Source organism: Branchiostoma floridae, chromosome 4 (genome assembly GCF_000003815.2).
Source record: "Branchiostoma floridae strain S238N-H82 chromosome 4, Bfl_VNyyK, whole genome shotgun sequence".
Lineage (NCBI taxonomy): Eukaryota > Metazoa > Chordata > Leptocardii > Amphioxiformes > Branchiostomatidae > Branchiostoma > Branchiostoma floridae.
Genome location: NC_049982.1, coordinates 26,448,682 through 26,471,260, shown reverse-complemented (window position 1 = coordinate 26,471,260; position 22,579 = coordinate 26,448,682). Strand labels below are relative to the sequence as shown.

The following is a 22,579-nucleotide window of genomic DNA, read 5'->3' as shown; positions in this document are numbered from 1 at the left end:
GAATTTTAGATATCGTTTACCTGAATGTTTAACCTTCATACACCTTTCTCACGCGGCGGCCATGATAGATCGAAGGCGAGGTCAAGGAGGCAAACAGACAAAACTTATTTCTAAAATCAGCTCTCATTTAGTTTTCTCCCAAACCACACAAATTTTCACAATATAAGATCAAATGATAAATATTGTAACTAGTGTTATGCACCGAAAGATGTACCAATTTAGAGTAGCGTAGACTGATCCCATAGTCCCTTAAGAGATGCAAAATAAAAACATAATCATGCAAATATTTGACGGACATGCAGCCATTCTCTTATTGCTCGATTTTCTAATTTCCATCCTATCATTGGTTGAACTGCTGATTATGATGGACAGTCTTTTGTTTGCCTCATTGAACTCGTTTTATATATATCATGGCCGCCGCGTGAGAAAGGTGTACAGTTTTCAATGCAGATATAGATGCTTACTTATACACGCGTTACACTAATATTTTGACTTTGTATTCTTCGTCACCGATAAAAGTAGTTGAAATAATCTGATTCTATAATCCATTTAAAAATCATTTTGAAGTTAGTAAAGTTGCCATGTTTGGATTGTGATCAATTGTGGGTAGGTAATGCGATCCCAGAGATGCCTAGCGTTTGTGTGTTGTACTGCAGCTGAACTCCCATTTTCAGTTACTAGTAGTAATCTAACAGTTGCTTCTTTTATCCTCAATTGATGCTATTTTTCTTGACTAGACCAGAATCAAAGTTTTTAAAAAATCGGCCCCTGCAGTTCCAAAAAAAGCTATGAAGAAGCCCAAACTTACAATCTGTCCAAAGAGCTATCTACCACTTAAATATCATGACCACAGCATGTCCAGAATACGAGATATCAAATCTGCTTGTAGAAGTGACACTAGCTAGGCAGCCATGACTGTAGTTATAGAAGTGAAACTAGTTACTATATATATGTTAGATAGTTGTATAAGTGGCACCAATATGGAAGCCATGAGTGTAGTTGCTAATGCTATGTTGGTAAGTGATACCAGTCTACCACACTAGTGTCACCTTTACTACACTAGTTCACAGCTTGAATGCCTTGTTGGCTGTGATATGTTTCGTCGCTTCAATTCTTGTCTTTTTACAAAGTTTATTGCGTATATTTGGAAAATGTAGCCATCTTGTTTTTTTTGCCCTATCTCACTATTTTTCAGTCCGCAGATGATGTCATCCATAAAATTTACTTGTTGTGGCCTTAGCACTAAAAACATAACCTTCTTTGTGAAGGTAAATGAGACAAAGGATGGAAGAAAATGTTGCAAAGTGAGAACAAATCATGTTAAAATCGTTTTTTATTGTAAGTAATAAAATATATTTATCAATCCACTAATAATGCTACTGTAGTATACTGTTTTACAAACTTATCAATGCAACATTTATTAATCAGCAAATTGGACACTTTTGTCGAAAATACCAATTGTTACTTAATCAATTGCCGGAAGTTTTACAATGATACATAATTTATTATGATACAATAATTGAAAAGGTAACAATGGAGATATGATAACTTTAAATGTTCAGATAGAAAATCTAAAAAAACTACACAGCTACTTACTTTTCAGTAGTTTATAAAACATTTTTACAATACTCTACAAATGTGGGAAGTCATGCTTTAGTTTTTCCTAACTGAAGGGAAAATACCTGTTTGTACATAACAGCATATACATGTAGTACACAAGACTTTACTTTTCAGTAGTTTATAAAACATTTTTACAATACTCTACAAATGTGGGAAGTCATGCTTTAGTTTTTCCTAACTGAAGGAAAAATACCTGTTTGTACATAACAACATATACATGTAGTACACAAGATCGTGTAATCTATAATACCCAAGCCACGGGCAGGTTGGATTTAAGAGTGATGCAGAGTACATCGTATTATTTTTCCTTTATGTCCTACCCACCCAAGGAAAAACACATTTCAATATAAAATGCATCAGGAGTTTGCGGCAAAATATGGTAACAACAGCAATTCTAAAAGCTGACTCTGGTATTCAAAATTAAGACAGCAGCACACTTTGTGCACCCGAAGTGTAATTACTCTATGGAAGTCTGTGTGACAAAAGTAGAGCCCTGTGTGATAACGCAAGTTATCATCTGATCAGTAATACCTGCATCTAACGCTATCACGGCCAAAGTATGACAAAATAATAGTATCAAAGATTCAATGCAACAGTACAGCCAGTTTTACATCATAGAAAACATGCCATTACAGTATTCAAAATACAAAATGTACTCTATTTGTCCTTAAAAAGCTGACATTCCTTCAACACCTGCGCAACTGTTCTGCATTTCAAGACTTCCTTGCGGAAGGTTTGGAACTTCTGTTCCCATGGCTTTAGACATTTCTTGGAGGACTTGAACTTCTTCGTGAGGAGTTTGCTGGCTAAGTAATCAAGCCACAAGACATTCGTGAAGGGATGGTGTCTCTTCCAGTCATTCCTAAATGGTACGGAATGGAGAGAGGAAAAAAGGATGAGATGCAAAGCTATATCTTGCTCCGTGGTATGAAGGGTGGGCCCTAGAGAAAAAATGCTGTGTTTCCTGTTTCAGACCTGAAAAAATAGGGTCAGTAGGTAGGGATTATCTTCTTTTATGAAATCTTTAAAAAATTGTTAGACTCTAGTGATACAATATAGTTCAACAAAGTAAAACTGAAATACATGAGGACACTTATGTTTTCAATGTCAAACTTCAATTTTGTGCATAATGGTTACATGGTGGATGCATTTATCCTTCATTAGAATAGGACAAGCAGTTTTTTTACTTGAATAGGAAGCAGGCTGAATAAAAACTAGGTGACTACACTGTCCATCCCCCCAAAAAGTCTAGGGTCGGCAGGTTTTTCTAGGGAAGGTCGGGAAACAGGAAACAACATTTTTTTCCTAGGCCGGATCAATAACTTCTAGTCTTCAGCCAGATAAAAGGTGCACAACTCAAATTTTGGGGCCTAGATATTACGTACCATTGTCTGTTGTCGATGAACCTCTACTGAAATCTTAACCATTGTGATCATTACTATGAGAGAGGTTTTCACTTTTGTGGGCTCTAACCAACTCTCAGACAACAAGAGAATGAGATGAACTATAAGGAGAATGAATCATTCTTGCCAGCTTTATTCCTAGCCAACTAGAAATAATCTCCAAGCAAATCTATCAGGGGCAAAGAAATTATCTAAATTACTAAAGGGCAAAACAGTATTCAATCGGCCCCCGAGGATACCATTTAGCCCCTGGGATACTGTCTTTGCCCTTGACAGATCTGCTAGGAGAATAACAGAACAGGCATCTATATCCAAGCATCTATATAACTCACTACTCTCTTACTGGTACAAAGAACGATATCTTCCATACACTGCTGACGTGTTCATCTCATATCCGTCTACGTAGGTCAGTTTCTTTATACTGTATTCCAAATGCGAGACCAGATCACTCATACATAACTGTACTATTATCGATAAAAATTTGTTGTTCTGTATGTAGCCCCGTAGTACTGTTGTCTGTATAGCTATTAGTTGTTGTTGGTTGCCATACATTGTACCTTGTGCGATCGTTGAGCAATAAATTCATTCATTCATTCATATATACAAGCATGTCTAACCTTCATGTGATGGAACAACAGATGATAAATTGGATAGTGACTGTGAGCAAAAGTGAACTTACTGATTTTCCTCCTTCATCTTCCTATAGATGTCAAACTGGTAGTCTCCCTCCCCAGTGAACAAGGTGGGGTCTGCTGAAAGGTCACAGTACAGGGGCTGGCCATCTACAGGGAAACAGAAGCAGGGCTTGAAATAGTGTCCCTATGGCCTTAGGCCATCATAATTTGTGCTTAAGGTTGTTCAGGTACAGGTACCACCAGATAAATATTCAGGTCCAGCCCTGTACCTAAATAATTTTACAGGTACAAGTAGTACATGAATGGGTTTTAGGTACACAGACCTATTTCAATATACATCACAACAGTCAAACTGACAAACTTACACTTATCATTTCATGGAAGATGTTGCTTGGCCCATGTGTCCGGATGATCTATCATTCCACTGTGTTGCATGTTTTGAAATAGTACTTGACAAAAACAGTTTGACCTGATGAAAAACACTTGATTTTTCTGCATCCTAACTTACAATATCGGTTACAGTCATTACTTGTAATGAGTTCATGAAACCACCCCATGCTTGGGGAGAGCCACACCTTGAGCTAGCATGTTTAGGACTCTGACATACATACTTATCAAAAAGAGTTGGGGTCCTTCCTGGTGTGAGTGGATCAAATAAATCGGTCTGGATATGCAGCTTGTACTCTTCAGTACAACCTTGAGGCGGTTTACTGTGTATGCAACACAAACAAACAAACAACTCACCCTTCTGCATCCTGGACAGTGTGAAGTCGATGATGTTCACCTCCAATCCACTCGTAGGGATGCACACTTCCTCTCCATTCAGACGGTGGGTGGAGATTTTCTCGCCGGAGTCCATTTTCTTCACTAGCACGTTCCCCCAGTGGAGATCCCTATGTTCAAACTCTAGCGCCTCCTCCGCCACGGCCAGGGCGACACAGATCTGGTGTAGTACAGCCTTCCCTTGGCTCAAACTGTGGAACTACAGGAGGGAAAACATCCTGTTTTAAACTGACACTACTGGTTTTAAAGCGGAACCTTTGAATCTGTGCATTATCTAGCAAATCACTGGAATTACGCAGGGCATACTTCCTCCTAAACAAGTTCAAACAGTAGAACTGACCAATAGGAGGCATGTCTCCCGTTAAAACATCATGAGATGACACGAGAATTCAGGAGACAAATGCGGGCGTGTGAAAAAAGACTTTTGATAAATCTGAGCAAAATCAAGGGGTAAAATAAGAAAGAAACATCATAAACTTTCTAACCAGTAAAAATACCCCATTACTCCTGGCTATATGATTAATGAAATTGATACGGTAATCATATTCAGTGAGATTTGATTGACCAAAACCAAGTTTTGGAAGGTTTTGTTTTTAGTTTATGAGGATACTGCAGCAGGACAAAACTTGTTTCTTGTGACCTGTGACTACTGTTTGCTGTCACTTGGCCCTAATGTTTGCATAGTACTAGTAGCAGCGTGCAAAATACCCACTTGCACACTTGCACATTGCAACCACTTTTTGCTTGGTGCAACTTACTTCTAAACTCAGGTTGCACAGTGCGCAACCTAGATTTTGAGCCTCAGAACTTGATTTTGATGTCAATTTACTTGGAAGAAAAAAATGGATCGATAATAATATGATAGTAAAAGGTTGTGTATGTATGCAGGTATTGTACCTTTTTTTCCAGAAGTTAGTGAATTGTAGGTGGTGCAACTTGAAATTCAGATGTGCAACCTAGTTTTAGCCCAATGTTGCACACTGTGCAACCTGGCTCAGAAAAGTATTTTGTACACTGTAGTAGTGTATGGATAGAAACATGAGGGTATTTTGTACACATACAAAAATGATACAAAATGATACCTGATAGTGTTCCAAATCACAGCCACCGTCTGCAAACTCCATCACAATGAAAAGCTGGGAGTCCGGGAACATGTCTGAAATGAGACAATATGAATTTGACAGTTGCTCACATACAACGAATGTGCTCATACTAAACAGTGGTATCACTCTATGAAACTGTTACTACCTACAATAAAAAATTAAGAAAGCTTGATTAATTCATACGGTTTCAAAGATGTAACAAAATTGATTCTGGATTCTTCTAGTACAATTTATTTGCATTGTTTCATCTTATACATAGACGATATAATATAGAAACACAGTGTATTCCATATCAGGTTAATCAGGAATAGAGTCCCCTGTAATCTTCTTTGTAGACAAATCCCTGTACCGTGTTGTATTCTTTTTATGTACCCAAGTAAGAAAAGACACATTTTGCCAGCAGTTACAAAAAACTGTAAGAATATCAATTCCAACATCAGAATCCAGTATTCAAATTAATCTACGTAAGCCCATAAGATACAAGTTACATCTCAGGAGATACCGTACAACACAGACCATGACACCTGTATTGAACATAATCACAGCCCAGGTATGACATAAATTGTTATGGTGTAGGTATTCTGCGAGTGTTATAATTACCTGGCCTGTCATTCTCTGAACCCTCCTTCCTTTCTTTGTGCCACTGGTCCCACATGGACAGAAGGTGTTTGGGCCACGTGCCCTGGACAAGGCATACTCGATGCAGTGGAGTGAAGCCACTTGTCTGGTTGCGGGTGCCATGCTTGAGTTCACTTAATTCTCTGCAAAAAGGTTCACAACAAACATTATGGGCTTTACTTAGCTTGAACCAGCAGGAGATGATTTCAGTGACCAAAAGTAGCAACAGCTATATTTAATACTACATTCCAAAATTAGCAGGGTTGGACAAGTGTTCTAAAATTGACTTGTCTTATGCTTGATGCCAATGTGAAATGTAAGAAGTACTGCATATCAAAATCTCACTCATGAAAAAGTCTCACTTGCCAAATTGGGCAAGTGGGGTAGGATATACACTTGCCCGATCAACACTTTCACTTGCCAGGGACAAGTGGGCTAGTAGACTTACATTGACTAGATGTACATTTAGTGGTGCATAACTAAACTCATATTCAGGTTTAGGTCCGGATTCAGGTCCAGCAGTTCAGGTTCATGTCCGGACTTTAAATGTTTGTGTAAACACAAAATGTTTTTTGTCTTTTTCCAGTGCAAATTTAACTCTCTATGGAAGGTTTTAAATGCTATAGAATAAAAAAGGGAATATAACTGACAGATAGCTTTTTGAAAGTCTGGACTTGGCTCCGGACATTTAGGGGTTTTTTTTGGGACTTGGACCTAAACATTTTTAGGTCCAATTCCAAGTCCGGGCTTTAGGTACACACCACTATGTACATCAAATGTGAAGTTCATGATTACTGCCTTGAGATAATAAACTTAGATTCAGTCCAAGGCCTCCCAACGAACTGGGTTAGGAACCTGGTACCACGGCTCGCAAAAAATTGCCTTTTGAGAGGCAAATAAAGTACATCGGTGTGGTGGCTTTGAAAAGGCGTCTTCTGACACGTTTTGCCATACCCTCTATTGTATATGTATATGGAAAATCTCAATAAATGAATAAATAAAACATAAAGGAACAACAGATATTTCGCATACCTTGAAATGATAATCTCTGGGAGGATCTCATCGAATTTCTTCTGAGGTTCGTCATTGACAAGGAAGTCCCCTTCTATTGGAATGATCTATGGACACAAAAGCTATTTCATTAATTTCCTGTCTTACTTAAATTTCCTGCAGTTACATGCATGTTTGTTGCCTTGTGAGAAACAGTTGAGGAAATGCATTTGACAGAATCAGCAAGAAATCCATGATAAAGAATACTAGTAAAACAAGGAATTCTTAAAAACATGAAAATGTTGGGGTAACATAGGGTTAGAAGATGCTCGATTTCATTTCAAACAAGTTCAACAACACAAAGATACACATCCACATACTGTAAATTCATTTAAGTTCGCGTAGATTTAATTTCGCGGTAGCCAGAAAAGGGACTCTTCGCGGTAGTTTTAAGTTCGCGGCAGCACCATGCACTGTAGTCTCTTACAGCCATGGAAAAATTTTCGGGGTGGTTTTAAGTTTGCGATGAAGTATCCACCGCAAAAACCGCGGACATTAAACCACCGCGAAAGTTTCTGCATTTACATTACACACATCCATGTACATGTACCACAGTCCTTGTCTTAACCAACCAGAGGCTGTTTCATCAAGTATACTTCATGTTCCCCACCTTGATTGCTACTTTGTCACCATTCTCTTTCGTTGTCTGAAAGACTTCGCCAAAAACACCCTCTCCGATCTTCTTACATTTCTTCATGGTCTCACTGGGAATACACTCCTAAAATGGTGTCAACATGCAACATGTTCAATAGACCCACACATTTATGTCAACACATATGAATACAGAATAAAACATAAAAATGCTAAGATTTGACAGACACTTTCTCATTGGTCAAACTGCTAATTGCCAGGATATCATTGGTTGAACAGGTAATTGTGATGGACAGTCATGATTTAGTCAGACTACATACTCTGCTGTCACAAGTGAGAATACCATACAAGTTTGTAGGGCAGACTTGTCACAGTTGTGCTGCACAGTAGAAGGCACAAAATGGGAATACGATCATTACAGTACCTCCTAAAATCCTTGAAAATCCTCTTTATCCTTGAAAATTGTGACCAAACCTTTTTGAGTTAGAAGGAACAGGTAGGGTGTAAGCTTTCTCATTTTGGTCAAAATTTCCTCAGTTTACTTGGCATGTGGAAGAATTTTTAGCTGTTGGGTCATATGTTTTGTATCAGGAGAAAACTGGGATTTCTTTCATAGAGCGAGCATTCCTCAGAGTTTGAGCCAATCAACACCCTGTTTTCTTTTGATGGTTATAAAGATGACCCTTGTGACTGTCTGACTTTCTGAAGCCTTGTTTCAGTGTATTGTAACACGCTTTCCTATGGACAGCCCTAACTTTGATGCTCTGTACTGTACCTGGAAGGTGAGGATTCTCTCTTGCTCACAGTGGAGCAAGAGTTTTTCCTTGGGGCTCATCCTCAACCTGTTCTGCACTGCTTTCTTGAACAAAGGAGACATCTGGAAGGAACAAACATTTACCAATATGAGTAAAATAATAAAATAAGCACATATTATCAGCATATCCATAACAACTTCACTGAAGACTTTTGTACAAGTTATAGCACCAGGTCTAGTTTCTAAATCTCATAATAACTGCACATTTAAGTAAACATGAATTATAAAGCTATGCAAAATAAGTATTGTTATGCATTCATGTTTAAATGGCTGTACTAAAGAAAACCACTTATCTCTATAAGTATGGTTAAAAGGGACTCTAGCCAGTGTCCGTCATTCTGTGGTTTGATAGAATTTTGCTGTGTATGACGGAAAGATATCAAGACCATTCCGTCAACTTCCACAGACAAAATCCAGCAGGTTAAAATGTAGAAATATATGTAACAAAATTTGATTAGACCATGCCCGAACATCAGCCTGAAAATGGACAATAAACAGAAATTTGTACACAATGACGGAATAAAGAGCAGTTTTAGACGTCTTCTGTTGATCGGAATTTGGTAGTCTGTGTGATACACACTTTGCTGTCGGGGGCTGTTACTGAGGTCGGCGCATGTTGGGCCGGCTGCTATAAGCGAGATTTAATCAGGCTAGCAATTGGGATGACGGAGAAAACTTCAAGCTGTCTAGAGCGCTGTCTTGAAACATATCATTTGATACTGCAAGCACAATACTTCAATAGGCTAGTTGGGCAGCCCTGGCTGTGTGTGCTCCAACCAATAAATAAATAACTGTATCAAAGTTTGGCCAACTAACAATGTTGCTCTGTGTCCTGCTGGGGATGCCCGCAGACCCCCGCAGGGGCGTCTGCTTCACACCGGACCCTGGTGACTTGGCCCTGCGGCTGCTGGTGGGCGTGACACGGCAACCCGGAGTGGACAGATCACGTGTGTTAGGTGTGAAGACAGCACTGACTGAGGATATTAGGATTGCAAATCAAGGTTAATCTAGACAGCATAAAAATGTATATAACTGTCTCACTAAATCTTTTAAATAACTAGGATGGTACATTTGCAAGCACATACATAATGTTTACTTTCACATGATCTAGCCTGACAAACTACTGCTCTTTCGACATTTGTTCTTACTAAAACACATTCATATATAGTGTACAGCCCTGTCCTGCTACTTGCTACATTATGTAGTCAGGATGTCAGTTACACCTCCAGTAACCATGGTGACAGCCATCTGGTCAAGGTCATTAACCTTATTTGCTTGCAACTTGGAGAAGAGGAGAAAGAAATGAGGCAAAAACAATGTTTTCCTTAAAATCTGTGAAGGTAAACATAAAAACTATGCAAGAGATTGTTCTTTTAAGTCTTCAAATTGCTTACTTACTAATGGACAACCTAGACTTCAGCCTGTAGGCTTTAAAAAGTATTTCAAGCCCCACATACCCAACGACTTTGCGCTTGCCTGTAAAATCATGGCCTATAGACGTACCGTAAAGCAGGCGTTTTGGGTGTTTTGAAGCAGTCATCTGTGGAAGATTTCTGCCTCTGCTGCGCTGATGTCCTCTTGTTATTTTTGCCTTTTTTCACATCCTTCTGGCACTCTCTGACATTGCCTGACTGTTTTTTCCTTCTGGAAGTTCTGTTCCCTGCAGCTGATAGCCTTTGTATATCGTCTTCGCTGAGCCTGGACATAATGACAGAACACGGCGTCACAGACTTAGAACTTTTCTTCTTCTGCCTTGTTCTCAATGTTCTGTCCTTGCTAGTCGTGTTTCCGTGGCAACTCTCGGAATCATGACCGTCATCCTCTGTGATTCTGCTCTTTGCTCTGTGTCGCATGGGAGGTGGAGCGTCCGCGTCTCTTTTGGACTGCTTTGTGCGGCGAGCGGGCTGTTTTCTTGTACCCTGAGACGGTTTTGTTTTCGCTACTTTCCTGGGGTTGGAATCATGACCGTCATCCTCTGTGGTTCTGCTCTTTGCTCTGCGCCGCTTGGGAGGTGGTGCGTCCGCTTCTCCTTTGGACTGCTTTGTGCGGCGAGAAGGCTGTTTTCTTGTACCCTGAGGTTTTCTTTTAGATTCTTGTCTGAGGTTGTTTGCATGATCCTGTTTGCAGGGGGTGCTCGTTCTGAACAGCGTGGCCTCTGGAGACAACTCTGCACACAGCTCGGAGGCATCCTGTAGAGTGTAGAAATTATGATAATGATTCGTATACTTGTCATCTGATGGTGTAAATCATTTCTTGAGCTATTTACGTACCAAAAGTCATGATGATCTGTCAAGCCCTTCTTGAGTTATTCTCTTTCAAAGTCTCAAACAAAATAGGCCCTTGCAGTTCCAAAAAAGCTGCCAGGGGGTCCTCAAACCTATACAATAGGGTCTCAAGAGCTAGCTACCACTCAAAAATCAATGGCTATATACAGTATAACATGTCCAGAATACGAGATATCAAAACTGTAGATTCCACTGAAGTACCATAGGACGCCACTAGGAGGTACCAAATATCCATCCACAACTTCTTGAGTTATTCTGTTTGTAAACACACACCAGTGTTTCCGCCAGAGGGGCGTCCACCCGTCCAATGACGTTCTCATTTCGTTTTGGACGGCTTGAACGCAACCAGAGGCCGTCCTCATAAAAAAAATTGCGACCCACATTTTGCCGAGAAATCTGTACAAAGTCGATAAATGTAAACCGCAGTTTTGTGTTTTGTATTGAAGCTAGAGGCTTAGGGGACGCCGTCCACAGTCAGAAAGCCGCTCACTGTTTGTTTTGCTATTGTTATGGTTGTTGACATTGTGTGTCGGCGGCCTTTCGCATACGATAATCTCATTATTAAAACCCGTTTTTCAAGGTCTCGGTTACGCGAATTTGCCCTGTCACATTTCGAAAACTTGGCGGTAGGTCGATCTCGCTATAAGTATAACACTACAAACTAAACTTTGTTATTGTAAGAAATAAGACAACACACTAACTTTGTCTAGATTAACAACTTTAGTCTCTGTTTTCATCGTCAATCATCGTAAACAAAACAAAACACAAATTATCAGAAACATGTGCCCACCGGCCCGGGTGCTCGGCACGGGAAATCCCCGACCTCGTTCAAGTTCGTTATCGGCAACACAGCGGAAAAATAAAGTGTTCACATAAGAGGTGCTGGACGTAAAAAACATCAAGTATAACTTTGGTTCCTTTTGATATGAGTTTTGAGCCCGCAAAATCTCCGAAAACGGCAGAAATTTTCGGGATAAATACACTTCAAAATGGCGCTCGAGAGCTTGTTGTTTATCCTGGCCAATCACAGCGCTAGTTTCCCATGACGTCGCTAGCTTTCCCAGATCTCGCGAGAAGTCAAAACGGGAGATTGCGGGATTTCGGCCGCCATTACGCACATTGCCGCCGATAGAGCCATAGACGATGTTTTTCTTCATTTCTGAACGCAAATTTCTCGATCTATGGAAGGTTTTAGATGATTTATAAGTATACCACAACCTAAAATACAATACTGTAATTCTTGATTTGATTGCGGTAACTTAATTTTAGCGTTTTTAGCGCCCACTAGTCGAGCGCTAAATTTTCATTACGCGACTTTTTCATTACGCGAATTCACCACCGCCCCCCTCCCTCTAATGTCGCGGCACCGATTTCTGGTTTTGTTATATACGGTCACGATCTAACTCTTATCCTTTACAAAAACGTGCACACATTACACTAGTAATTCACACAGGAACAAGAAGTTCGTCGTTCTTCAAGAAATAAAACATATATTTAAATGGAAAGTTTGTCGTCATTTCTTTTACAAAATGCAGTGAAAGCATGCTGACGCAAACAACACAAATTCGTTACGAGCTGAGCTGCATATTTACACAATCGTATTTATCAATATTATTCTACGCTACGATTTAGAAGTTTGTCCATAAAATATACAAAACAGTTACGAAGTTCACGTTGTGCTACGATGTTACACAAGACATAGAAAATGTCCGCGTCATCTTAGCGTGCAGACAACAACAGAAAAAAATGGCGTCGCAGAAAAAAATACAAAGCCACTACGGAATATTTGGTGTAAATCTACGAATTTCTAGGCAGAAATACAGTCAAATTCATAGCGTCAAAGCGCAATATGTAAGGCGTGTTTTTTTGTGAGCTACGAAAAATTCGGAATCAAACCCTCATTACAAGAATCCGCCGCCACCCAAGCGTACAAACAACAACAATCAACTTTCAAAATGGCGCCGACCCTGCGCCGCATGCATGGTTCTCAAAAATTATTTCTGCGCCGCCGCATCGAGGTCGGCAACCTTCAAGTCTGGCGATGTTTTTTGTGTGAAAAGTTTGCGATCTTGTTCGTTCCATGGCGGGCGACTTCTTCCAGAAACGTCTTTTTGATCGAATGCGTGGCTGATTCGAGATTCGCTGACGTCCCTCACAAGTTTTCGCTACCAAATTTCGCAATCTTGGTCCTGCTTCCGGAGTATGGTGGTGGTTCCCGCTACGTTTTTTCTCGCTGTTCGCCGCCTGTATGGCTTTCTCGGCTTCCTTATTCACGACAGCAGTATCAAGTGGGCTGTTGTCATCGTTAGGTCGGCTATGTCCGTCAAAATTTAGCGGGCCGCCGGCCGGCCAGAGTCGGCGGCCGTCAAGCGCGTTTTGAAATCACCGCGTCGGTACGGAAGTTGTTTATTATTCAGAACCACACGCACCGCCGGCGTGTATGTTATTTCTAGTCATGTATTTTTCGGACTTAAGGCATGTAAACTATCGAGGGTTTTGGTGATATTCATGCTATTTTTTCACACATCCGACTGAAATTTAGCGGCTCCTTCACAACGCTAAAATTAAGTGACGCGAGTTACTCCATTTTCCCCAAAACGCTATAATTTCCAGACGCGAGAATTTCAAGAATTACAGTATATACAAATGTTATTTCTTTTTTGAAAGTCCAAGAACCGTTTCTGGAACTTTTAAAAAGTAGTAGTACCCGTTCGGTGCGGCATACCGGCACGCAGAACAAATCAAAACATCCTTGTTGTTACGGCACTGAACTTTATCGGACGTTAGTTGTTTTGTTTTTTCTTGCGACAGTGAACCGTTAACTTGAATTTTCGCGGTTTTGCAATTGAATTTAATTTTCGCGGTTTTACAATTAAAATTAATTTTCGCGGTTTTTTAATTAAATCTAATTTTCGCGGTTTTTTGCGCCCCAAGGTGGACGGCCTCCCAGCTGAGGTCTGGCGGAAACACTGACACACACATTATTGCACAGTCACACTGACACACAACCTTCTCCAAAACATAATCATACACAGTACTCGAAATGCCACTTCCATGTGCAGGGTCATGCAGGTAAAACAGGTGGTGAACATAATTCTGATGTTTACCTGTAAACGACTTCCACGTCCTTAATACGTACAAAACTGTTTACAGGTCACATGCCTTCAACTTTGACCTCGTGCATGCACAATTCAAACATATGAGCTGGCTGATTTAACACTGCTTTATCCTACACTTGTCATGGCTGATCCTGGGAACACTATCACCTTCCTTACCTCTTCTATTGGCGACTCTGGAACAACAAACTCTGCAGAAGATAGTTCCTTGGGACTACCCAACACCTCTGAAGAGTCTGAGGATACCTTCGCCAGCACAACATCAATGTTCTCCTTTAGAAGGGACAAACAACAAGAAAAAAGATGGATATCAGAGGTTAAAGAAAACAATTCAATGAATACTTCAATAGACAGTTGAATATGGTCTTGTTCCTGTACTTACACGAGATGTGCTGTGTACATAAACTCAGGTTCAGGTCCAGATTTAGGTTCAGGTTCATGTCCTGACTTGTAAGTTTTAATATGCATCATGCTCTTTGTAATGTAAATCAGTGTACTAAGATTGTCTAAGAACAGCAGTTTTAGTGCCTAAAATGCTCATCAAGTATTACCATCTCAGTTGAAGTGTAATTTCCAACACAAAAACTGGACTTGCCCAAATGTTCAACTGTCCAACTCCAGTCTTTGTCAAGAAAAGAGCAATTTGACTTCTTTTATGACGTCACATTATGTACTATAATAATTAATATAGATAGAGCACGTAATAATGTTATCAGGGCCATGGTCTTGACAGAGACATTGACTTTCTGCAACTTATCATCCACTGCTCACCCAGTTGTATGTTCTATTTGTATAACATGACATCACAGGAGATGGACAAAAAATTTTGGTCAGTCAAATTTTTGCGTTGAAAGTTACAGTTCAACTTTGAAATGTTTCCATACCATTAATTCCCTGTTACTAGTGTTCGAGATGTTAGACAGCATCACTACAGGAGGCTCCATGCAGTCTACACTGGGACTCTCTAGCTGCGCTGTACTGCCACTCTCTCGCTGCGCCTGGCTGGGTGTTCCATCCAGGGGAGACGCGAAGAAAGGCGGCGTGTTTGCTTTCCTGTCCCTCGTCACAAACTTGTCCAAACGTTGCCGAACCAATTCGTCGAAAAAGGACGAGTTATGGGCGTGGCTTGATGAAGACTTGTCATTTTGGAGAGAGGCATCTCCTAGGACGTTGTTGTATGTAGGACTTGTCTCATCCTCACCCCAGGTATTGCTAAAGTTCATACTCTTCTGTGAAATCACATGGCCGAGTCCTGAGTGGTTTGCACCTTTGCCCTGTACTTCAGAATTAGAGGAATACTGGCCAGTTTTCACAGGGGCTTTTGTACGAGCTTTCTTCGTTCCTTTCTTGGAACAAGCCTTTTTCTGTCGAGCGGGAGCCTTTCGCTTCCTCTTCTGGCTTGGCAAAAAATCACTGTCACTGGACATGTCAAGGGCATTTTGAACCCTTCTTGTTTTTTTCTTGTGTTTCAGGTTGTTCTCTTTGTTGCTGGACGGTGCTGTCCTGTGGAAAACACCAAAACAAACAATGCTTTAAGTTCAGGACGATCACCTACATATCATAAATAATAGAAATTTATGTAGGCCTGGCAACACAGGAATTGGCCGCCTCTTTAAGAATTACATCAAATCAAGCAGCCCTTTTTAATAGCCACAGGTTAACTGGGTAGCCTGGTATCCAGTCGTATTATAGCTCCTGAGTCTCTTTTGTTATGAATAGTTCTAAACAGTTACTTATCACAGTTAGATTATTACAAAGATTTCCAAAATGTTGGAACAAAAGGCAAGAAACACCCTCTCGGTAATATGGAATCGACTCTATAGCCTAGCAGTGTTACAATTTTTTTTAAATTCTACAACTCTACAAAATTGAAATGAAATAGCTTGCAATTGCCCATATAGCTCTATGCCACACATTATTGAACAAAGAGCATGCAGATCCCATTAAACTACTGTGAACTCCTTTAACATTGCAAGGTGGCTTATTTTGTGATGGAAGGGGAAAGGAGGTTTTATAATTTAGCTTTACAGTTGACACTTCTATACAGACACACTACTATTATACGTTGGAAAAGCACATTTGGCATGTGGATTCGTGGCAGAAAGGCCGTGCAGTGCAAGGATAACATGACCACAAACATTTGAAGATTTACTACATACCTGTTGTTCCAGTCTGATGTCACATCCTTACATGGTGATGGTCCGCCTCTTTTCACAGCCTCCTCCCCACACAACCCTCCATCCTTCGACCACACCGGGGACTCCTCCTGACCGTCTGTCCGAGCGTCCAGCCGCTTGACCACTGGACTGTCGTCCAAACTGAAGGGTGAGACGTCCCCCAGGTTGAACTTACACATCCTTTCCCACGTATCGTCCACTACACGTGTGTTGTACTGGATCTTCTTCCTGTTCTTCTTGGTGGTGTAGACTCGGGCCTTTTTGACGGTACTCCCGGTCACGTTCGGCCAAAACGGCTTACCCATTCTGACTGTAAGAGAGGCAGAGTATTTTTTTTTTCAAATTCAAGAACAAAACATAATTCAAGAATAAAACATAATTGTGTGAAACACTACAAACCTTTTTTTCTTCCGTTTTTGAGGCTACCAACTTCAATTTGCTGAAGGCTTTTGTAGCTTATATAGGAAAGTCGTGTAAAGTGCCTTTCCCAAGGGCACAAGACCGGTGACACGTCGGGGTTTGAACTCAGGACCTTCTGGACCTGTGTCAAATGCGCTGCCGATTGCGCCACGCGGTCCCACGACCGAAATGTGAAACACTACAACGTTTGAAACACACTGGCTTTTGGAGTGTGTCAATAGCCAGAAACAGTTTTGGCTATTGACACACTACTGAGTGTCTAAAAATTATGCGCACTGCATATTTTGAAAATTTCTATTTTGTTTTCAAAATGTCAAAATTTCGACTGGAACTGGAGGCTTACTTAGTAAGACCAGATAAATTTTTGACAGCTTATCCTGGTGCTTTGTCTCACATGGTATAGCAGTTGGCGACTCAAGAAGGGTCTCGTACATTTTCACTCTACAGTATAACTATAAGACAACATACAAGAAATGAGGTTGAAGGCATGTGGCATCACTGTTAGTGATAAATGATATAGTGCGACCACTTCCAAGTTCCATGTGTCTGGCGGGAATTTACGTATATACCACCGAATGTCAACACGGGCAAATCATAAGCTACAAAGTTGTTACTACACAACATTTCATGTTAAAAAATATCAACACTTACATACAGTCAAACTATATCAGAGGACTCCAAAACCCGAGACCTACGCGCGCCATAATTTTCGGACAACTCTGGACAAAATTATACCTAAATTTGTAGATGCGTTGACGTCAACTTTAGGTCCACATACCTTGCTCTCTGTCTCCCTTTTATGGCCCACAGTTATAAAAGCGCGGTTGTCATGAACCCTCGGTTGGCTTGAATGGTATAGCGAGCTGAAAAGGCTGAAAATTTTGACGACCGTCGGGCGCAAAGGCAAATGAAGAAGGCAAACTTCAAATCAAATATGGCGGCTCCTGCTTTTCAAACTGGAAGAAATGCAAGAAGAAATTTGATTGGACTAGATTGCCTGACAGCATTTCTTACATGAGTGCTGATTGGATAAATTTTATACATGCGTAATGAGATGCAAATCGTCTAACGCAAATCATTCAATGTGTCGCAAAACACCATTACATCATGTTTTACGACATCAGCTGATCTTTTCCTGGTGTTACACAAGCTTGCAACTCTGACAACTCTGACACGCCGTTGCTTCTAACGTTATATGCCTTTGTGTTTAACTCGAAATGCGTGTTTTTTAGAGCACTAAACAGTTGAAGAGAATGCCTGCCTGTTTGGTGCAAGGTGCGAGTAGAGGAATCGGCCTGCAGTTTTGCAGGCATCTGCTGAGAGGAGTTCCCAACAGCACAGTCATTGCAACATGTAGAAATCCTGGAGGTGCCACAGAACTGCAAACCCTACAGGCAAGTTGCCTGTTGGATTATAATTTTCGTGCATGTATATATTCCACAATAGCAAATTATACATTGTAGTTTGCTTTATCAGATATTAAAAAAACTCAAACAGTTATTTATGAATAATAGTAATATAGGCACCAGTTATATATTATTTAGTACTTGTTGCAAAACAAAGGACAATCGGAATATGAGCCCCTAGCAGCTTTTTATAGTATTGCAGCAAAACTGTTTACTAGGACATGTTCTGAAGCTGGGGTCATGACCCCTTCTTATTGATTATTCTAAGCTTGGGAAGAAGTGGTATTCAGGTTTGGGCCTCCTCTAAGCGTCTTCACTTGTACCTACAGGCAGCAGCAAGCAATTGTTCAACATTTCCGATTTGGCGAACTTTGCATTGTTGATGAAGAAATTTTATATTCCATTGCTTTCACATGGCAGGAAATTTTTATTCATCACATATTTTGATCTCCAAGCAGAACTGAAATTAGGCATAACTGTATTTAATTTCTCGGCGCGGTAGGGAGAAAATGTAGTGTTCATGAAGTTACATGTAAGGCAAAGACAGAACAAGCTTCTTCATGATGTCTCAAATTTTATTAATGCGGTGAAGTGGTCACTGTGAAAAGCTCTGAAACATTGAACCACTTTGAAAATTTAAACATGTACAGTAACAAGGTGTCCCTCTGTCGATTGTCATCATCAGCAGCATCATTTTAAACAACAGAACAACTTCTACAAGAGGGTCTACATGGGGGGTCCCGACAACGATTTACACTCAATTCAGAAGAACCCCCTACATATTACGCTAAATCAAGGAAGGCAATTACGCTAAATTTGGTCACCTCACTACGAATTACGTAGATAAAATGGTTTTCCCTACGAGTTACGGGAAATAAAAATAGGCTGCCTACGCCTTACGTAAAAAACATGCAGACCCTCCTACAAAGTGACTTCATGATATATGTTATCCAGGCAGAGTTTCCCAGCACCCTGCACATCGTACCCCTTGATGTCCTTGATGAAGGCTCGATCCAGCGGGCGGCCAGCGAGGTGCAGCAGCACCATGGCGGGGGTGTGGACCTGCTCATCAACTGTGCCGGCATCCTCCACCCCAGCGGCAGGGGGGAAACCAGCCTCAGGGATGTCTCCTCTCAGGTGGGAGTTAAATAAGTGTTACTGCTGATACATCTTTCTCGTGTGGCAGTCACAATGCTTAAAATAGATCGAAGATAGCTCCTGCCAATAGACTGAACTGGAGGAAGCTTGCAGTCGCCTGCGCAGCAGTCGACCGATGATGATGATGATGATGAGATGGAAGACGAGGTCAATGAAGCAAACAGACAAAATTTATTTCTAAAATCAGCCCCCATTTAGTTTTTCCGCAAACCACACAACTTTTCACAATACAAGATCGACCAAATACTAGTGTTATATGCACCAAAACATGTAGCCATTTAGATTTAGAGTAGCGTAGAATGATCCCATAGTCCCCTAAGAGATGCAAAATAAAAATGTGATAATGCAAATATTTAACGGACATGCAGCCATTCTCTTATTTGATCAATTTTCTAATTGCCATACTATCATTGGTTGAACTTGTAATTATGATGGTTAGTCTTTTGTTTGCCGCATTGAACTCGTTTTAGATCTATCATCATGATGGTTACTGCGTGAGAAAGGTGTTACTGTCAATCTTTCCAAGGAGGTTATTACCTAGTGTAAGGAAGTGGTCAAACAGGGCTGGAAGAAGAAGCCTGAATTATGCTTTTTCGTTGCTCATATTGCAATGCGGCTTTGTCATGGCTCACCTAGTTTTAGCCAAGCACACCTAGTGACCCCCACTATTCTCAAAAAAGCCTCTCTCCAGTCTGAGGTTTGGCCGCTTCTTAAACTGACTGGCAGCGCTAGCAGCAGTTTTGGGACAAAGGAATTACAGAATTTCTTTTATCATGTGCTGATGTTTCATTGTGTATTGATGAATACTGGTAAATTCTCTCTTTTTTTGTCCTCTTCAGGGTTTGTCAACAACTTTTAGCACCAATGCTGTAGGACCATTGCTGGTAGCCAAGTACTTCTCACCACTATTACAGAAGGGAACAGGAGCATTTGGGCAACATGGATCAAACAAGCGGACACACGCTGCAGTGATGGCCAACTTATCAGCTAAGGTTGGCTCCACAACAGACAATGGTGAGACTAGCACCCTGCTTACTTTGACTACTGTCAGTTTCTTATATTATGTATATGATAATTGTTTTTAGGATAAATATGCCCATCAACTTCAGAACATTAAGGATTGATTTGGACTAATAATTCTAGACTTATGCTTTAATACTAGAGCATGATATCGTCTAAATTCAGATTTATTCTAAACATCTTCTGAAATCTTGACAAGTCTTGAGATGATATTGTAAACCCCAGGCTTTGACAAAATATCTCAATCTCCTGGAAACAGATTCTGTAGGTATTTTGAAACAGTCTTCTTGGAATTTATCCAGTTGATGTATTTATTTGTTATTGCTTACTCCAAAATCTCTGACAAACTCAGGTCTTGGAGGTTGGTACTCCTACCGTATGTCCAAGTGTGCGTTGAACATGGCTACCAAGAACCTCAGCATCGAGCTGGGCCGAGGCAAAAACAAGGTGATCTGTGTCAGTCTGCACCCTGGTACAGTGGACACAGACCTCTCCAGGCCCTACCATAAGTAAGATATTGTATGCCACAGAAATGCCAAGTAGTTGCACGAATCATTTGGTCTCATACTGCACCATTCGTAAAGATTATTACATACGTGAATTGGAGGTAGTACTCTCGGTGTATATGTCTGTTTGTCTGTGTGTGTGTTTCTACATTTATTTCCATATACAAATGTACTGGTATGTCATGTTGGCACACTAACAGGAAGTTAGGTCAAAGGTCCCAGAAGAGGTTTCCAAAGTTTATCTCATTTCCTGTTTTTAATTTCTTGCTATGTGCTAGCGAGAAAATGCATACTATTAGACAGAATCAACAAGAACTTTACAATACTTTATTATATGTACCTGTTTTGTGCTTAAGTCAATTCTTAATACTGTTTTTTGCCTGACTGTTTGTTTCCGGTACCTTATTAGGAATGTACCGAGCGACAAACTGCTCTCAACAGAGCGCTCTGTCCAGTGCCTGATGGACTTTGTAAACGGACTGACGATGCAGCACACAGGCAAGTTCTTCACATGGGAGGGGAAGGAGATGCCATTCTAGTGGTCCATCACTGCAATTGGCTGGACATGAACTTGACAAACTCTCAGGTATGATAATGGAGTTAGGAAGGCTGTCTACAAATGGACCTGCTACAGCCCCACCTTGAACCAGAAGGGAGGATTTCGCGTAGAACTCTCCAGTTTGTGGGACCCGACTTTAGCTTGCCATCATATAAGAGACAGTAACTGTGACACAGTCTTACAACAAGACATACCAGTGACATTTACATACATCTTAAGGGATGAAGCCCTGGTCTGGCCCTGAAGCCACAACTTTGTCCCAGTGGTCTGCCGGGTACCATGGGGGTACTGCTTGGTGATTCCACAGTTAGATCATGGCATCCATTTGCTATTTTGAGGTTTTAAAACAAATCTGTGACTTGACCATTAGCCAGGTGTCTTCAGGTGTCCTACGGGGCCACATTGGGTGTAAAAAAAAGGCTCATAAACTACCCAAGGGACCCCCTTTTCCAAATGTGACCATAGCATATAGAATAACAACCAAACACAGACTTTGAAAAGGATTTTGTATTTGCTGTATAGAACTACATGATCAGATGTTTTGTTTGTTCCACAGTAGACATACAGTATTTATCCTGCATACAAGTCTATCCCTAGTAAATGACAACAACATAGCCAGCACTAGTGTGAATAGTTTCATCTGTTTAGGTTGGTGAATGACTTAGTTCTCTATTCACAACCAAGGATTAACATATCATTTTTCATAACAGAGATTGTTCTTGGTTGTATTAAAATGAATAGCTTTCAAATTGATATTCAACATAGCAACTTGTCAACACATGACTATTTAGGGCATATGGCATCTTGGATAACAATAAGACAAAATCTAAATAAATCTGTTTTTGATTTTTCCTTTCTTTTCTGTCCTTAAATTCTTATGCACACCAGAATAGACTATCTTAAGGGCCCATTCACACTTGTGCATATACTGAAGTCCCCACGAGTTACGTATTGACATTTTTGGTTTAGGTAGTTAAAAGTTTGCTGGGAAAAAGGTTTTACTTTGACCCTCGATAGTGTGGCCTAGCTATTGGACAAAAAGAAAGACTGCTCTAGACACAAACTTTACCTGAGCCAAGAAAATCAATATGCAACTCAGATGGATTTCAATATAAGTACATGTACAAGTGTAAATCAACATCCCAATGAAAGAAAACATCTATTGTACTATAAGGAAGTAGATGAAACATTCCATGATGAACATGAAAAAATAGTTTATCCAGTTCAACTCTATATCTTTAAATTTACATCCACCGACAAAATTTTTACAGCACTAAAGAAAAATTCAACCTGTCTAAACTGGAATATCCCCTAA

General features: G+C 40.4%; 2 protein-coding genes across 2 annotated transcripts; one reads left to right on the top strand and one right to left on the bottom strand.

The window, feature by feature from the left end:
- Positions 1-1,315: 1,315 nt before the first annotated feature.
- Positions 1,316-17,582, bottom strand: LOC118413077 (serine/threonine-protein kinase haspin-like). Its single transcript, XM_035816223.1, has 14 exons — positions 17,394-17,582; positions 16,178-16,505; positions 14,903-15,521; positions 14,178-14,291; positions 10,121-10,806; positions 9,434-9,587; positions 8,579-8,680; positions 7,823-7,930; positions 7,195-7,280; positions 6,145-6,305; positions 5,524-5,597; positions 4,403-4,640; positions 3,703-3,805; positions 1,316-2,482 (listed from the first exon to the last, which is right to left on the bottom strand). Exons 2-14 carry the CDS (start codon positions 16,498-16,500, stop codon positions 2,278-2,280), a joined length of 2,973 nt encoding a protein of 990 aa, XP_035672116.1. The 5' UTR covers positions 16,501-16,505; positions 17,394-17,582; the 3' UTR covers positions 1,316-2,277.
- A 144-nt stretch (positions 17,583-17,726) lies between these two features.
- On the top strand, positions 17,727-22,118 carry LOC118413079 (C-factor-like). Its single transcript, XM_035816225.1, has 5 exons — positions 17,727-18,009; positions 18,976-19,158; positions 20,019-20,193; positions 20,552-20,708; positions 21,115-22,118. The coding sequence occupies exons 1-5, from the start codon at positions 17,869-17,871 to the stop codon at positions 21,242-21,244; spliced, it is 786 nt and encodes a 261-aa protein (XP_035672118.1). The 5' UTR covers positions 17,727-17,868; the 3' UTR covers positions 21,245-22,118.
- Positions 22,119-22,579: the final 461 nt, after the last annotated feature.